We start from the raw sequence: 16,249 nt of genomic DNA, 5'->3' as shown, positions 1-16,249 counted from the left end.
GAATTGAATAATGAAAATACAGTTACTACAATGGAGATCAGTTAAGAGACAGAAGATTTTACAGGAAAAGAAGACACTTCTACTGCAAACAACCTGGGACATGTTCTACTTATACAGAGGTCAGCGCTCGGGTAATCAATACAGAATCAAGACGATACTTTAGAAAGATTGAACTCTCTGTCTTGATATTGTATCAACGTATTTATACAGCTATAATTTAAAGTATATGTACATATTCAACAGCAGAGTGCAATAAAAGTCTTAAAACAACTTGATAAATTATTCTATAGATGGCAATTTTGGTTGTAGGATAGTTTAAAGATACACACAGATTGTTTCAGGAATACAGTGGATAGTGGGGTTGTTTGTTTGTTTTCTTACATCCTATACTGCTGTGAGACATTTATGCAGAAATACTGGCCCTGGAAACCAAATCCACAAGAATGACAGATCTTGTCGGGGAGAGAAAAAAAAATCCGCCTTACCCTGAAGGCTCATATGGCTTTTACTTATTATAATTCTTATTTTGATACATCAGACTATACCTTGGGCAGTCTAGGTACTGCACTCAGCTCTTCCCCAACACTATTTATTTCATGCCAATGTCTTTCAGAGAGGTGGTAGTACTGGTGACAGGGTTGGAACTGATGAACTGCAATTGGCTCTCAGCACACACAGGCAGCAGCAGCCTTGATCTGCCTCTCCCGAACCTGCCTGAGCACCTAAACCCCAGCTGGAGCAGATCTCCCTCTTGCCTCAGAGTTTCTCAGTTCTTCCTGTAGTGTAACCGCAAACTCGCAGTGCTGCTGTGGTGGCACCTAAACTGAACAGGGCTTTCTCTTGGAAAAAGAACAGTGTCACTTTTTAAAATGAAAAAGCCACCTTAATGTCCTAGGTTACCTTAGAGCTTAATTTATTATACATTAAAAGTCTTCATTTACAAATGAAGTCACTTCATCTAAGTACAGTTTCAACACATGGTACATAATAATATATGATGGTTTATTGTAGATGGTGGTAACAAATGACTTCTATCTAGAAATTCAACAAGAAGAAAATAGTTTGTTTCTGGTTTCACAGGGTATAGATAGAGTATCCGTAGTATATGGCTGCTGAGAAGTTTTCTTCTTTGCAAAAGTATGTTAAGAGACCTTATATATATATATCCCATTCCGTCAAAAGAATCATTAAACAGGAGTAAACAGAAGTGTGAGAGTTCCCAGGCTTTTCTAAAGTGAGTCAAACAGAGGTTTGTTCACTAGAGTTTCTGTCTCTGGTGAGCAACTCACCGCAACTCCGTTAATAAGTGCATTATTTTATTTGCATGCTTTAGCTGTCCTGAAGATCTTAAATTGTTATCTTCTGAGATCCAGATGCATGCCATATGATGTTTGTGCAACTAAAAATGAAGGGGTCTATTCTCGTCTCGATGTGTGGGGAATCCCTGAACACCAAGAGAAGAACATATCCTTAAGGGTTAAAGGAGGGAACACATTTTTATTTGATTACAGGGCTTATGGAAGTGACTTATATTTGCTACAAATATTATAAATCAAAAGATTTGTATATTGCTTCAGGATTCTGGAAACGGCTTATCTTAGGCTTCACAACACCACCCCTCAATGTATCTTTCCCTAGGAAACCACTTTCAAGATGAATTATAAAAAGTAGTATTTTTGTTTGCTGTAACACAGAGCTGGACAAACACCCTTTTCCTCCATTAAGACATTTACGGTGGCTTTGCAGTGGTGCACTACAGAACCAAGCTAGACAGGAGGTGGGACCATAGCAGACTGTAGACCTGCTATGACTACACCCTCCCCCCCATATAAATCACATACTTTCTACTGCCTTAACAGCAAACATAATTAAACACAAACTTTGATTCATACCACGGTGGGGTTTTTTTGGGAGGAGGGAAGAAAACGAAAAAAAAAAAAGAAATAAAATACGTAGATACTCCCCCTCCCCACAATATATTGCCTTGGTCCACCATTTACAAGTAGATCTATCAGACAGCACTGTATCTATTGCACTATTTTCTCAGGATTATTGCAAATCAAGGTGGCATCAATTTTAATATTTTTCCAAATAATCATATAAAAACTGACGGAGACTTAAGCCATCACAATGACTTAGCTAAACAGCCAGTGTTTTCATTAGTTCTGGCACTGAAAAGTGGAGAAGCAGATAGTCTCTCACCCCGTCTCATTAGGGAATGCTTTTTACAAATTTGTGTTGCTGTCTCTGAAAAAATAAATCTTGTGCCTCTTTAGGAACCAAATGTCAGTTTAATATCAACTTTGAGTGGCAATTTCCAGTTAGTAAATTAAATCTGTTTTGCAATCTGTTTCACTACATTTGCCATTCAGGATAGTAAAGTGTGTCTGTGGAACGTATTTTCTTCTACAGAATTTATGACTGTCAATTTATCTGCCTATATTTTAGATGGATGCCAATATAAGTATTCAGATTTTTCAGCTTTTGTTATTCAACAGGTACCTGGAATCACACCGGATTAAGCTGCTTTCTGTATAAATCAACAGGAAACACAGGTTCTAACCATATAAGCTTTACTAATCATTAGGAATGGAATAATACTATGCAAAATGGACACTGCAAAGCAACTTTCTGGATGTATCCAGGACAGACATTTGCTGGAGAGCAGGCAGAGCAATCTCGCAGAAGCGTTATCACTTACAAAGCAAACTTACCTTGCATTAATGAGGTACTGTGCTAAGCTGATGTTTGCAGGGGATCCTGTGATTGTAACTTGTCGTTCTGCGGAGCCTTCTGTGGCATTAGCAATCTTGATCTGCGCTCCTGACATCTGCCTGATTTCATTTATCTTACTGCCTTGTCTGCCAATAATGCAGCCTATTAACTGGAGCGGGACAAAGACTGAGATTAGTGCCACAGACACAAGGAAAAACTACTTCACTGCAATTTGTAGTATTGATAAAAACATGTTTATGAAAGACTCAGTAGCAAAAGAAAAGATTTTTGCTGTGCCGTTTGGAAGGAATAACTAGTGTGGTCTATTGGCTCTATGGTCATGCATCTCTAGATCGAGTTTTGCTGCTACGTGGTTATAAACTCAATATCAGACTATTTAGCTGTCTTTTGTGGCAGGAAACGACGGTGTGCCGTGGTGCTGACAAATACGAACCACAGCCCAGCCTGACTCGCCAGCGGCAGCAGCAAGCCAAGAGCAGCGGCTGGGGGTCAGGCTGCGCACCCACGGCTGCTGCCGTCCGGCTTTGTGCCGGTCCAGGGCGCTGCTTGTCCTGGACCTCCCTGGGGACACGTGGTCCTCGCTTGGCCGGGGACTGGCCCTTTTGAAGTCAGTGGGATTTACAGCTCTGTAACTGCAGGCAGAAGCAGGCATGGGAAGAGGCTGAAATTTTGTCACTCCGTAACTATGTTCCTTGAAAGAAACTTAACGAAACTCCTATTTCCTGAATAAAACCAAGCCTGAGTTGTGTATGTGTGTGTGTGTGTCCCTAGATGCCCTCAAATTTTTTAATTAAAATTGCATTGGTGTTATCTTCAATTACCAGTGTTTTCAAGGTTGCTTAAGTGCTCTTGGTGGAGGTACAAGCTTTGGGAGCTGTGTGCAAGACCCTGAGAAAGCGTTCAGCAGCACACGTAACTGCTGCAGCTGGGGTAAGGGAGTGCTACGGCTGTGCCAGGGTGTTGCTCCTCTGGCACAGGGAGCCCCCCCAAAAGCAAGTGGGCACCAAGCAGGCAGCTGAGGCTGTGCTATTTTGGCTTCTGTAAGGCTGAAGAGGGGGACTTCTGTTTTGTGTTAAGGAACGATGGGTGCTGCGAAGCTCAGCACTGGCCAGAACGGGTGAAAAATGGAAACTTCACTCTACCATTACTGTTGACACGGGGATGATGTTGCCAGTTTGGCAGAAGGATGTGCCAAGATGGAAAGGTTGCCTTTCCCTCCCACCATTCCTGCTGCTTCGGGCCCTGATGTGTTACCATCTCTGTTACTGTAGTACGTGGAGTATCTTGCCAGAAAGAGATTCACAGTGCCCGGAGAGTTTATCGAAAGAAGAACCCCCTGCAGTGTAATCCTTGCTTCATGCTCAGGGACAAGCAAAAAGCCAGAGCAGGTACCCAGGCAGCCAAAAGAGAGACTGAGAACAAGTGAAGCCCCCATGAGGGTGAAAAACAAGGCTTCAGGGAACACACAGAGGATTTCCCACCCTGTTCAAACAGGAGGGCCTCTCTGAGCTCCCTGTCCTTATCCCAAGGACCTGTCATAGTGTGTGGCTGCAGAGGCTCTTGTGCGCACCAACACACCTGCACATGCTGGCTGTGAGCAGCACGGGGGTCCCTAAGCATTCGCTTCCTATGCCTCAGTCTCACCGTCCTCCATGGTCTGCGCGTAGTGAAAGGGAAGCAGGAGAGATGAGCACCCAGAGCACAGGTGGTGGCATCAGTGCCAGCCACTGGTGGGGTTTGGCATTTGTCAGGGTGTGCTATCAGTGTGAGGAAAGCAAAGGCAGTCCTACGAAAGTATCATTGTACAGCAAAGTTGGCAGCACTAGATCCACTCTTATCTGTTAAAATCTGGCGGTGGACTTCCATAATTTTGTTCCTTTGAATCATTTGCATGCCATACCATAGCTGTAATTTACCCAAATCTGGTCAGAAGTGTTCACTGCTGCAGAAGCAGAATGGAGCACAGGGTGGGAGGAAAGCCTCGAGTCGTCTTTACTTGACTGCTAGCCAGAGATGTTCACTGAGATACAGGAATGACTTGGGATTAGCCACCAGAAGTGGAGGCCATCAGTATTTCCTCCTGCCACAAACAACATCTACCAGTTTTTGAGATGACAATCTTGAAGTGACAGGTCAAGAATCTAGTCTGTTGCTACTGATGATCTCAGGAAGCAGTGGCCAGGATTTAGGCTCTGTGAATCAGCTGTTATGGTACCCATCACGTGTCCCATTTGCCATGCAGGGAGGACAGTAGTGCAGGGGTGCTTGTGCTCTTTCTGGAGTGCCTTTCCCATTACGTAGCAATTGTGCAGTATCTGAATATTCAAGAGCTGATGGATTCTGGAAGAGGTTCAAGGGACTGATTTTCACCTACAAAGCTTTGATCAATCAGGCCATGGACACTTGGTTTTACATAAAAACACTTGCCCTGCCTCGCTTCGAGATGAGTCCATGACAACTTTGCATCCAAACAGGTATCTCTTTTCAAGATTGACTTTTCTAACGCCATCAGCTGCCCCGCCGTCATTCTGCAGCTGGCATTTAAGATGATTTGGCAGGCCATATGTAATTCAGTCCCACAGAAGTCCCTCATCTAAAAGCAAACTTCCCCGGACTTTGAAGTTACTACCTTGCATGCAACGTTGCCTGTTTCACAGACATGAGTTCACTGCTTTTCCAAGCTCAGTAGATGGAGTTAGGGAACGTGGAGGACTGTAAACATGTAGCTGTTTTCAAGGACTTTAGGTGCTTCATTATTTTTGATGCTCACCTCCTTGCTCAACATACAGTGAGCCTTACTCTCACTTACAGATGAATAAATCAAGAGGAAATTTTCCATAAAACAAATGTTAAAGCTGTCCCATGTGAGAGAGGAGCCCAGTTTACTATAGACTATACTAAGCCTACTAGGCACCAGACTATTATATGACATATACTATCAACATATATGCATATGTATAACATATATATATAATATGCACATATATACATACAAACTCATGCACATATGTATTTATGTATATGCATTTACATTTTAACTCTCAAGACCTGAGCACAACAGCTCAGATCAGAGGTGCACCTTGCTCAACAGCCTGCCGCTGACTGTGGCAGCAGCACACCCTTAGAGAAAAAGGGTTAAAAACATTGTGAGGTAAAACACAAAGTTTTCTCTGGCATCCCAAATTCCCAGCTACGGCTTACAGGCTATCTGAGCAGCAGCTGGTATCTCTGCCTTTATGCTCAATGATCTGTGTGTCTGATAATTTCTTTTTGAACCCATTTCTCCTTCTGCCACCCAAGAAGGGCCATAGCAGTGACCTGCAGAGCTTGCTCGTGTTTTGTGTATATCACTATTTGTCTGTACACCTCAAAATTTCAGCTGATGGCCTGTCCTTCTTGGACTGTGAGCACCAGGGAAAAACTGCTCCCTTTCCCTACATCGAGTCTCATCTGTTTTCCCCTACCTCAGTGTACCTCATTTCTCCTCATGCCAAAAAAAGCCCAAACAAATGCTAAAACACGAAGCATAGAATGACAGAATCATAGAATCATTTCAGTTGGCCCAGGAAGGCCAGTGGCAACCTGACTTGTATCAGTTCAATGATTAACCTAGCACCGCCAAGTTCACCACTAAAACATGTCCCTAAGCACCACCTCTACGGGGATGGTGACTCAACCACATCCCTGGGCAGTCTGTTCCAATGCCTGACAACCCTTTTGGTGGAGAAATTTTTCCTAATATCCAATCTGAACCTTCCCTGGTGCAACTTGAGGCCATTTCCTCTTGTCTGATCACTTGTCACTTGGGAGAAGAGACCAACACCCTCCATGTTATAACCTCCTTTCAGGTTGTTGTAGACAGCGATAAGGTCTCCCCTCAGCCTCCTTTTCTCTCTTAGCTGCTCCTCATAAGGCTTGATCTTCTGACCCTTCACCAGCTTCGTTGCCTTTCTCTGAACTCTCTACAGCACTTCAATGTCTTTCTTGTACTGAGGGGCCCAAAACTGCTGAGTACAGGGGGATGATCACTTCCCTGGTCCTGCTGGCCACACTATTTCTGATACAAACCAGGATGAGGTTGGCCTCCTTCGCCACCTGGGCACACTAAAGGTACACTTGATCCCCTTGTCCAGATCATTGATAAAGATATTAAAGAGAACTGGCCCCAATACTGAACTCTGGGGAACACTGCTCATGACCGGATGCCAACTGGATTTAACTCCATCCACCACAACTCTTTGGGCCTGGCCATCCAACCAGTTCTTTACTCAGTGAAGAGTATGCCCGTCCAAGCCATGAGCAGCCAGTCCCTTCAGGAGAATGCAGTGGAAAAGAGCGTCAAAGGCTTTATTGAAGTCTAGGTAAACAACATTCACAGCCTTTCCCTCATCCACTAAGCAGGTCACCTTGTCATAGAAGGAGATCAGGTCAGTCAAGCAGGACCTGCCTTTTATAAACCGATGCTGACTGGGCCTGATCACCTGGTTGTCCTGTATGTGCCACATGATGGCACTCAGGATGATCTGCTCCATGACCTTCCTTGGTACTGAGGTTAGACTGACAGGCCTGTAATTCCCTGGACCCGCCTTCCAGCCCTTCTTATAGATGGGCATCACATTTGCCAACTTCCAGTCAACTGGGACCTCCCCAGTCAGCCAGGACTGCTGATAAATGATGGAAAGTGGCTTGGTGAGCACCTCCACCAGCTCCTTCAGAACCCTTGGGTGGATCTCATCCAGCCCCATAGACTTGTGTGTGTCTAAGTGGTATAGCAGGTTGCCAACCATTTCCCCTTGGATTGTTGGGGTTTCACTCTGCTCCCTGTCCCTGTCTTCCAGCCTAGGTGGCTGTGTACCTGGAGAACAGCTGGTCTGACTGTTAAAGACTGAGGCAAAGAAGGCGTTAAGTACCTCAGCCTTTCCCTCGTCCTGTCACTATGCTGTCCCCTACATCCAATAAAAAATGGAGATTTTCCTTAGTCATCGTTTTGTTGCTGATGTATTTATAGAAACATTTTTTGTAGCCTTTACAGCAGCAGCCAGACTTAGCTCTAGTTGGGCTTTGGCCCTTCTCATTTTCTCCCTTTATAACCTCATGACATCCTTGTAGTTCTCCTGAGTTTCCTGCCCCTTCTTCCAAAGATCATATTACTTATCCTGAGTTCCAGCCAAAGCTCTCTGTTCAGCCAGGCTGGTCTTCTTCACCACCAGCTTGTCTTTTGGCACACGGACACAGCCTGTTCCTGCGCCTCTAAGATTTCCTTCTTGAAGAGAGACCAGCTTTCCTGGACTCCTTTGTCCTTCAAGACTGCCTCCTAATGGACTCTGCCAACCAGCCTCCTAAACAGGTCAAAGTCTACCTTCCGGAAGTCCAAGGTAGCAGTTCTGCTGACCACCCTCCTGACTTCTCCAAGAACCAGAATTCTGCTTTTTTTCTTGTTTTACTCTGTCCTTCAGTAAAGTTCTGCTGGTACCAATGCAGGACTGAATCAAGAGTCTGGACTCTTAAAGGGTGGAACTGGAAGGTCTGCTGTGATTTCTCCCACCTCAAACTCTTGATGCTGATAATTTTTCCCAATATACCATGCCATCTCTCATTCAGATTGCTCTCTTTTATTTTCTTTTTCTTCCCCATAATGCTAAATATAAATGCTAAATGTCTGTATTTTTTCCCATATTCCTAAAGTCACTGATTGAGCCTAATAAAAACAGTTTTCTGCTGCGTGTTTCCTACAGGATTGCTCCTCTATGTCCATCACATTGCAATACTTCTGTGCAGCACTAGGAGCAATTAGACTTTTAGGTTTTGGTTTATTATCCAAGTCCAATGCTGCAGTCATTTTTTGTCACAGAAAGTAGCATGGAGCTCACTTGCTTTTTGAGTACTGGTAAAAAAATCAGATTCCTTTCTCATCATGAGTATAGTGATGTTATAAAGGGCCAAGGAAGTAGCCTCTGCATCTCGATATCTGCTGTTTGGATCAGAGAGGTTGACTATATCTGTCCACAGGTACACATGGTTCCCCGTGGTACCCCACTGCCAACCCAAAGCAAGTCCAGTGGCTTTGGCAAAGCCTCTGCGTTAGTTGAGTGAAGAAGTGCTCATCATGATGGAGACTTTTCAATCTCTTTTCATAAAGATACAAGCTTTGGGTTAGAAAAGCTAAGGGCAGAGTCCTCTTTAGGCAGATATAATCTGAGGTATGATCACTGTTCTTTACAGACTTACTGCATGGCCTGAAAAGAGATGCTTAACTACTCTGTGCCTCTTAAAAAACAGTGATAATGATGCTGCTGCTACTACTACGACTACTACTACTACTACTGCTAAACAACTTCACCTTCCTTGCCGGGATAATGGAAAAACTGAACTATAATGATTTCACAGGCTTTGCAGAAGGCACACAGGAAACTGAGAAAACATTTCCAGAAATGAAGTATTATAATACTTGTTTTGTAATGCAAGTGACTCTGCCAATTTAGGTGCATTTCCATTTATTGAGAGCCTGACATCTGTTCCCATCCTGTTCCCTAAAGTGAGCCATAGGTGGCTCTGGGGCAAATTACTTTTCATTCCCAAAAGTACCTTGTTCCACCAAAGGTCTCATTTTGCTTCTGATGGATATTAAACATGTGAAATCTTTCTGCTGATTCTTGACCTCATCTGGACAGGTCTACTTGAAGAATGAATTGACATTTTCTCAGATTAAGGAGAGACAAAGATCAGGCCACATGCAAACATATAAAAAGTGATAGAATTGACTTTTTTGATAACACACTCCCTTAAACATGCCTATTTGACAGAATCTGGTTAACTCTGTATTTTTGCTCTGGGCATTATTTCTCTGTTACATGAGAGGCACCCAGCAGTGAGGTAAATTTATTGAGGCTGAACCCACAGGTCCTTTGCCTCCAGTAGAAGTGCTTTGACTTACCCTACTGCAGGACTTTTCTCAACATGTCTAGTGTGGATTATTAAGTATTTGCTTAACCATTGATTTTAAACCATCTCATCCAACTTGAAAGTTTCTGAGTCATGGACAGATTTAGCCAGCAGCTTAGTTTTATAAGAACATGGCATTTGTTCTCAGGGCTTTTCTGGAGGAGGGATTTCCCCATCTGGGGCTGTAGGGAGGGCAAGGTGCACTTTTCCTGTAACATGTAGGTGGTGGGTGGCTTTGATGGAAGTCACAACTGGAGTCCGATGCTGCCCTAGTCTTCTCCTTAAGGGCTGGCACTGGTTGTCCCCTTGCAGGAGATGGATTTGGGATCTGCAAAGATGAGAGCTCAGTCCTCCCAGTGACCACTGGTGGAAGAGGCAGTACCACACGGACCTTCTTGGAGCATTGTGTGGAGCCAACACTGGGTTTCACTGTGGGCTGCTCTGAGAGCATTTTGTACACATGAGTCCTCCTACATCATTTGCAGGCAAGTCCTTGTGGCTCCATGAGGAAATAAAGGTGGCTCTTCAGTATGCCTTTTCCGACTTGGATGGATTGACATTTCTGTTTCTATGGAATATTGATCAGATTTATAGCTTTCTTAAAATGTTAGTGATGTTTCCTGAGGGGGAAGTTGTTTTCCTGTTAGTTGCTTCTGCTTGCCTCTCCCATATATATGCAAAATATGCATAATTTTTAATAAGAATCTTTAAATTATTGGTTTGTTCATTTACTCTCAATGGCCGTTTTGAATGATTGGATCACAAAATCTTAAGACATCTGTTATCTGTTCCCAATCAGCTGCACCAAGGGATATCATCCCTTCTGTTCCCTTCAGGACCTGACACTGTTACACCACTTTATTCTGGGATATGTGTGAAAGACACCTATATTGTATAATTTGCACAGCAGCAGAAGGCCCAGCAGGATCCCAGCAAGGAAAGAAAGGCAACCAGATACCTCTATAAGAGGTTTTGATGAGGAAAAGGAGATACTAGATATGGAAAAAAGTGACTTCTGAGAGGGACGTGGAGAAATGTGCCTTATATTCTCTTTTTGGGGATATCCAGAAGTTCTAAGAAAACCTATAAAGGCAAATCTTCTGAATTTACCATTTGGAGATGAAGCCTGGGCTTTTTAGCATATGGAAAATAGCTTTCCGTAAAATGCATTTCTTTGTTCTCTGATATCTCTTTGTTATTTAGCAACAGGTTAGTTGCAATTACCAGCACACTTTATGAAGAAAGCAGCATGATGTTGCTACAGTAATTATTAATAACAGAAGAAAAATTTTCTGTTACTGCCTAAAGGCCAGAGGGAGTAAGGAAATTTTTTTTTAATATGAAGCTATGCAAATTGTAAATGGCTATTAACATCTACTTGGCTAAAGTCTGAGCTCCTTATTCTCCTTATGTGTGATTTCACTCCATCGGATTCTTACTGAGGTTTTGGCTTCAGGTGCTTATCATTATCTTGATTTTTTAAAAATAAGTGTAGCACATAGGCAGATACAGACTGACTTATCTAGTAGCTGCAGAGCATGTAGATATTTGCAAGTCTCATTCTTCTCATGCATGCTGGACTTCTGCACACGTAAGCACGTATGATGAGAAAGCTGCAGGACTGATACAGCACAGGGGGTCGATCCCTGGGGTCGGGGCAGGCTGGGGACTGGCCATAGGCAGCTCTGGGGCTGCAGCTTCCTTCACCTTCAACCAGGTGAACAATCACCATGCCACACTGACTGCCTGTCTGTCAACACCAGGATTAGGAGATGAAAGTGAAATCAAACTACCTCTGTTGGCTTTACTGCACAACTGCTGCTGCCACTGCATCCCCTTTGCCCACTCCTGCTCTGACCTCTCTCCGTGCGCAGCGCCCGACTGATGGGGCACACACGAAACACAGGTGCTGGTGCCTCCTCACCCAACTCCATCTCTGTTCTGTGTCCCTCTGGCTCCCTCGCCTCCTCATTTCTAGCCTAGGGGCTGCCTGAAGAGCAGCCTTGCTGCAGCAGCGATGGGGCTGTGGGACACCAGGATGCACGGTTATGCCAGGAGACCCCAGGGATGGTACCCAGGCAGCCCAAGAGCAGCCTGGTGGGGCAGTGCCAACAGCCCAGGGCATGGGCAGAGCAAATGTCTCGGGGAGATGCATGGGGAAAACAGTTTTTCTCCTACAAAATTCCCAAGCAGCCCCTGATGCCCAACAGGACACAAGAGGTGCACACACAGACACATAGACGCAGACACAAGCAAATGTGGGCAGCACTCCAGCCTTTTGGTCCTTTACTGCACACCTTGACACTGTACAGACATCAGAGCTCCCTTTCACCACCTCTAGAGCCCCTGCGAGCTGTTGCTGAGCCTGACCCCATTCTTGTCTTGGTTTTGCTCCTTTAGCAACAACAAGAAGACAGGCACTGTGTAGCCAGAAAAACCTTCTGTTGGAAACAGCACATGGATCTGTACTTGTTTCTCAGATGATAGTGCTGAGCCAGGGCTTTTCATACCTCCTAGATGAGAAACATTTATTTTTTAAATTTTCCATTGTACTACAGGACACAAGGCCAAATTTCTCCCTCTCATTCTCTGCTATGAATCCTGAAAGAAGTGAAGTGAGAAGAGTGACCTTGGATTTATATCACTGATAGCAAGAACAACATCTGCCTGAAACTGAGATTAAAAAAAACTTGCACTGTAAGGATAAATACGGTTCTCCCATAAAATTCTTAACATACGATAAATTGGGTTATAAAGCAGGTACTGACAAATCAGCAGGGTATCTTTTATGTAACAGAAAGCTTACAAACTCACAGAACTCATAAAAGATTTACCTTCACTTCTTTGTTATTCTGTATTTTTTTCTTACTGTAAATCATTGCCACCAAGTTTAATAGGGCTTACACAATATTGTAAGTATGTCTTAAGTAATATAATTGCTATTTGTGATCCCACTCATGGTTGAAAGCATTTTTCACTGGAGGGGAAATCTTCCATTTTCCACGTGACTCATTTCTAATGAAAACTGAAAAAAAACCCCATTTGCAATGAAAGTGAATAAAATGGGAAGGCATTTTTATATGACGTGCAGCGTGTCAGTTGGGCACTTAGAGTAGCTCTTTTAAGATTCAGCACCATGTGGCTCATGGAGACTGAGTCTGTCAATCATAGCCGGTTCAGAGTTGCTGGAGCAGGAATGCTTTTAGCCCTTGTTTTTTTTTCCAATAAGCTCTTATATTGCATTTTACATAACTGAAGTAGCTTTTTTGCTCAGAAAAAAATACTGCCTTGGGTACATGCGGGGTACAGCAGAGACCAGAGTGGCACAAGCTGCACATTTTTCCATCCCCTTTAACTCTTCTGCTGAGACAACCTGTGCTAGTGCCACCCTAATGCCCCCTCCCCAGACTAAATGCTGTATGGTTTATTCTGAGGACTAGAGCTTACAAATCAAGCAAAGATGAGATGTGGCAGAGGAGCCAGAGAAGAGAAAGTGACACTGACTATTGGTCCACTTACATCATTGGGAATAGTAAGTTCATGGGAACTGGTTGGAGTAGTGGCATCCAGTCCTATTCAGGGGACAGAGGGAAAATCTCACGTCAGTTGTTTGCAAGAAGGGAAGACACAATAAATGATATTTTAAAGAAGGAAACATACAGAGAGAAGGAAAAAAAGTAAAAAGAGAGGAGCAAAGAAAAATAGAGAATTGCTAGCGAAATGGAAAAGAAAGCAAGAGATGCAAAACTCAGAGGGCTGGACTAATTTCAAATGAGTCTTGTTTTAATCAACCTTTAACCCACCAAAGCAACAAATGTCGCATGAGATTCCACAGGGTCATAAAAAGCTTCTAGAAAATGAAGGGTTTCCCCTAAAAACGGTCTCTGAAGTCTGTTGTTAGCACATCGATTGAGAAAGTAATGGATGGCTGAAATTTGACCTGTCTACCAGGAGTTCTAGAATATGGAAAATGAAAGTGGAAGTCAAACTAACAATTAGCAGAACAAAATACATAGCTATGAAAAAAGAAAAATTAATAAATTAAAATAAGGATGAGGAAATTAACCGAGGAAAATTTGGGAATTACATGTGGGATTAGCTGCTGAAGAAATGTTGGGAAGGGTAATTTTTGAAGGGAAATGTACAAAATACTCTAAGCTGCATACATTTGTTTGTAAATTGGGTGGACAAAAGGAAAATGCTCAGGAAAAATGGAATTACTGCTCTAACACAGAGGAACTTTACAGAAACATACATCTCACAAATATAAGCAGGAGAAGATTAAGGAGCAGTATGTTAATGACAAGAATAAGGAAAACATAAAGCTAGGAAAGGTAATTTAGTATTACTTGTAGATATTTTATCAGATACATCATGAAAAAACCAAAATATATTTTGGATATAATTTCTCTTTCTCTTTTTTTCTCTTTTTTGGTGTTTGTTGTTGTTGTTGTTATTATTATTATCTGTAAAGACATACCAAAAATACTAATTTCCAACTAGAAAATATGGAAAAGAAATACTCTTACAAAAAAGTGTCTCACCTACATCTTATTTTTGTTTATATTAAGAGTTGCATATGCTTGTTTTACATTGAATATAAAAAAATCAAGTTGCTCATAGAATTTGATGTACGTGATAAAATGTTATTTACCATACAAAGCATGTACCAGTACATAGGTACTTCTGTTTCGTGAAGTTTTTAGATGTCAACCATCTATGTAGTGAAGTACAGTGAAAATGATTTATTGCAGGGTAAATTGACTTCTCACTCTTGAATCAAAAATTCAGCTTCAGTTTTAATAAGTATGGGCCAAATTTGCAGTCCTTAATTTAACTAAATTTGCATTGCATTTTGTAGCCATATCTGCATATCTAGTAGGAAAAGAGGTACTTGTCCCAGCACTGATGATTACAGATGCTCTTAAGACATTTGGCTCTGCAAGGAGTTCGAGTTTCAGCATGCAGTAATTTCTTTAATCAGTATTTCTGTACCATGATTACATACTGTTTTCCTATGTTTACTTCTTTATGAACGTGTTACCAAATGGGAAATTTCACAAGATGCACGCCCAAGTACTTCACTCAGGGCTGACTGGTACATACTGTATGGTACATCATAACTTTACAAGGACTGAATAAAAGAAACTCAGAGCTTTTAGCCAATGGCACAAATGAAGCAGTTTTGATTAAACAAATGAAACAAACAAAGCATGTTTTAGTAATGATGAAAGGAACTGCAACAGAGGCATAGGGAGGCAGGGGAAGAACAGAGATTAATGTGTGAAAACAGAAGGATCTCTGGTCATTTACCACATTTAATATTAAAATGATGTAATGACCACGGGAAACAAAGCTGTTAAGAAGAAGGACTTCCCCAGGGGGTCATGGGTACGTACCAGGGAAACCAGGGGTGGTCTGCCCAAGGGGAGTAAAGGGGGGATGCTGCATAGCCAACTGGTGAAGCTTGGTCAACTGCAGGGCAGGATGGGAAATTAGAACTAACCAATCAAATGGAATTATTTCAGAGCAGAGAAACCATCTTACATGTTCTAAAACTGGATTAATTAAAATTATATTGAAAAGAAAAATGTTTAATTATTCATTCTAATCTACTGTAGAGAAAATAAAAAATGAAAACTAAAAAACAAAACCAAAACCCAAACTTGGTTATAAATGACATCTCTACTGTTATTACATGTAATGGCTATTGTTAATATTAACTAATTATCATAGAATCACATATTAAAAGAACTCAAATATATCACATGCAAAAAAGACCAAGATAACTGTCATTTGTTCCTGGGCCATTGTACTTTCTAGCAATTATTAGACAAAGGAAGACTTGCAGCTGAGCTAACACTTGGCTATACAGTGTGTTGTTCAGGAAAGGTGTCCTTAGGCCGTGTCTTTATCGCTAACTGTAGAAAGCAAATGTTGCCCAGAACAAATAAGAGGGAAAGGAAGAAAAAGGGAGTAATTTACATGCGCTGGACTCACGTCTGGATGAGGGATGGCATACTGCCCCTGGATCGTGAACGCCTGAAAACAACAAGCACAGGTAAGACACAGGTCAGTCAGGTAGGACAAGCAGGGTTCCTGTTCTCATCAGAAAAGCTCCTCCTGGCTCCCCAGGCAAACGCCACCCACATCACCTCCAATGCTGAGCGAATCTTAATTGTCTTGTGCTGCCTGATAACGCTTGGCATGGTATGGAAAGGTCTCTCTTGGGCTGCCCATGTACCCCTTGCAAGCAAGGGATGCCAAGTGCTGCTGCCCGAGCTCTGATGACCTTGGTCCTCAGGACCTCTCTTTAGTGCAGCTCCATCTCCTGGGAGCAGAGCTGGGGTCAAGGAACACGGGGGGCAGTTGCTTCCCCTCCCAGTGCTACACATAACGTGCAGGGAGACCCTGACATCAAAGCAGCAAGGGGGGCAGCAAGGATGGGGCAGACCTGCCCAGGGGGTGCCCTGCCACCCAGCTCCTGACTGCCATTGGCGGGGACACATGCCAGATGGCTCTCAGCCACCTCATCTGGCTAGTGACAGCCACAGATGCTAAATGCCAGCAA

General features: G+C 42.9%; 1 protein-coding gene across 23 annotated transcripts in view; it reads right to left on the bottom strand.

Moving 5' to 3' along the window:
* Positions 1 to 16,249, bottom strand: part of LOC135986103 (poly(rC)-binding protein 3-like) — a 525,102-nt gene that overhangs the window by 16,678 nt on the left and 492,175 nt on the right. For 19 of the 23 annotated variants that reach the window (XM_065629897.1, XM_065629900.1, XM_065629902.1 and 16 more), the window contains 4 exons: positions 15,664 to 15,720; positions 15,078 to 15,153; positions 13,198 to 13,250; positions 2,715 to 2,884 (listed from right to left, as the gene is read on the bottom strand). In XM_065629897.1, coding sequence (XP_065485969.1) covers positions 2,715 to 2,884; positions 13,198 to 13,250; positions 15,078 to 15,153; positions 15,664 to 15,720 — 356 coding nt within the window. Of the gene's footprint in view, positions 1 to 940; positions 1,470 to 2,714; positions 2,885 to 13,197; positions 13,251 to 15,077; positions 15,154 to 15,663; positions 15,721 to 16,249 lie in introns of those variants that run through there. The other 4 variants (XM_065629899.1, XM_065629898.1, XM_065629895.1 and 1 more) reach the window with 4 other exon arrangements.

This window comes from Caloenas nicobarica, chromosome 2 (assembly GCF_036013445.1).
Source record: "Caloenas nicobarica isolate bCalNic1 chromosome 2, bCalNic1.hap1, whole genome shotgun sequence".
NCBI classification, from domain to species: domain Eukaryota; kingdom Metazoa; phylum Chordata; class Aves; order Columbiformes; family Columbidae; genus Caloenas; species Caloenas nicobarica.
This window is presented reverse-complemented; position numbering and strand designations above follow the sequence as displayed.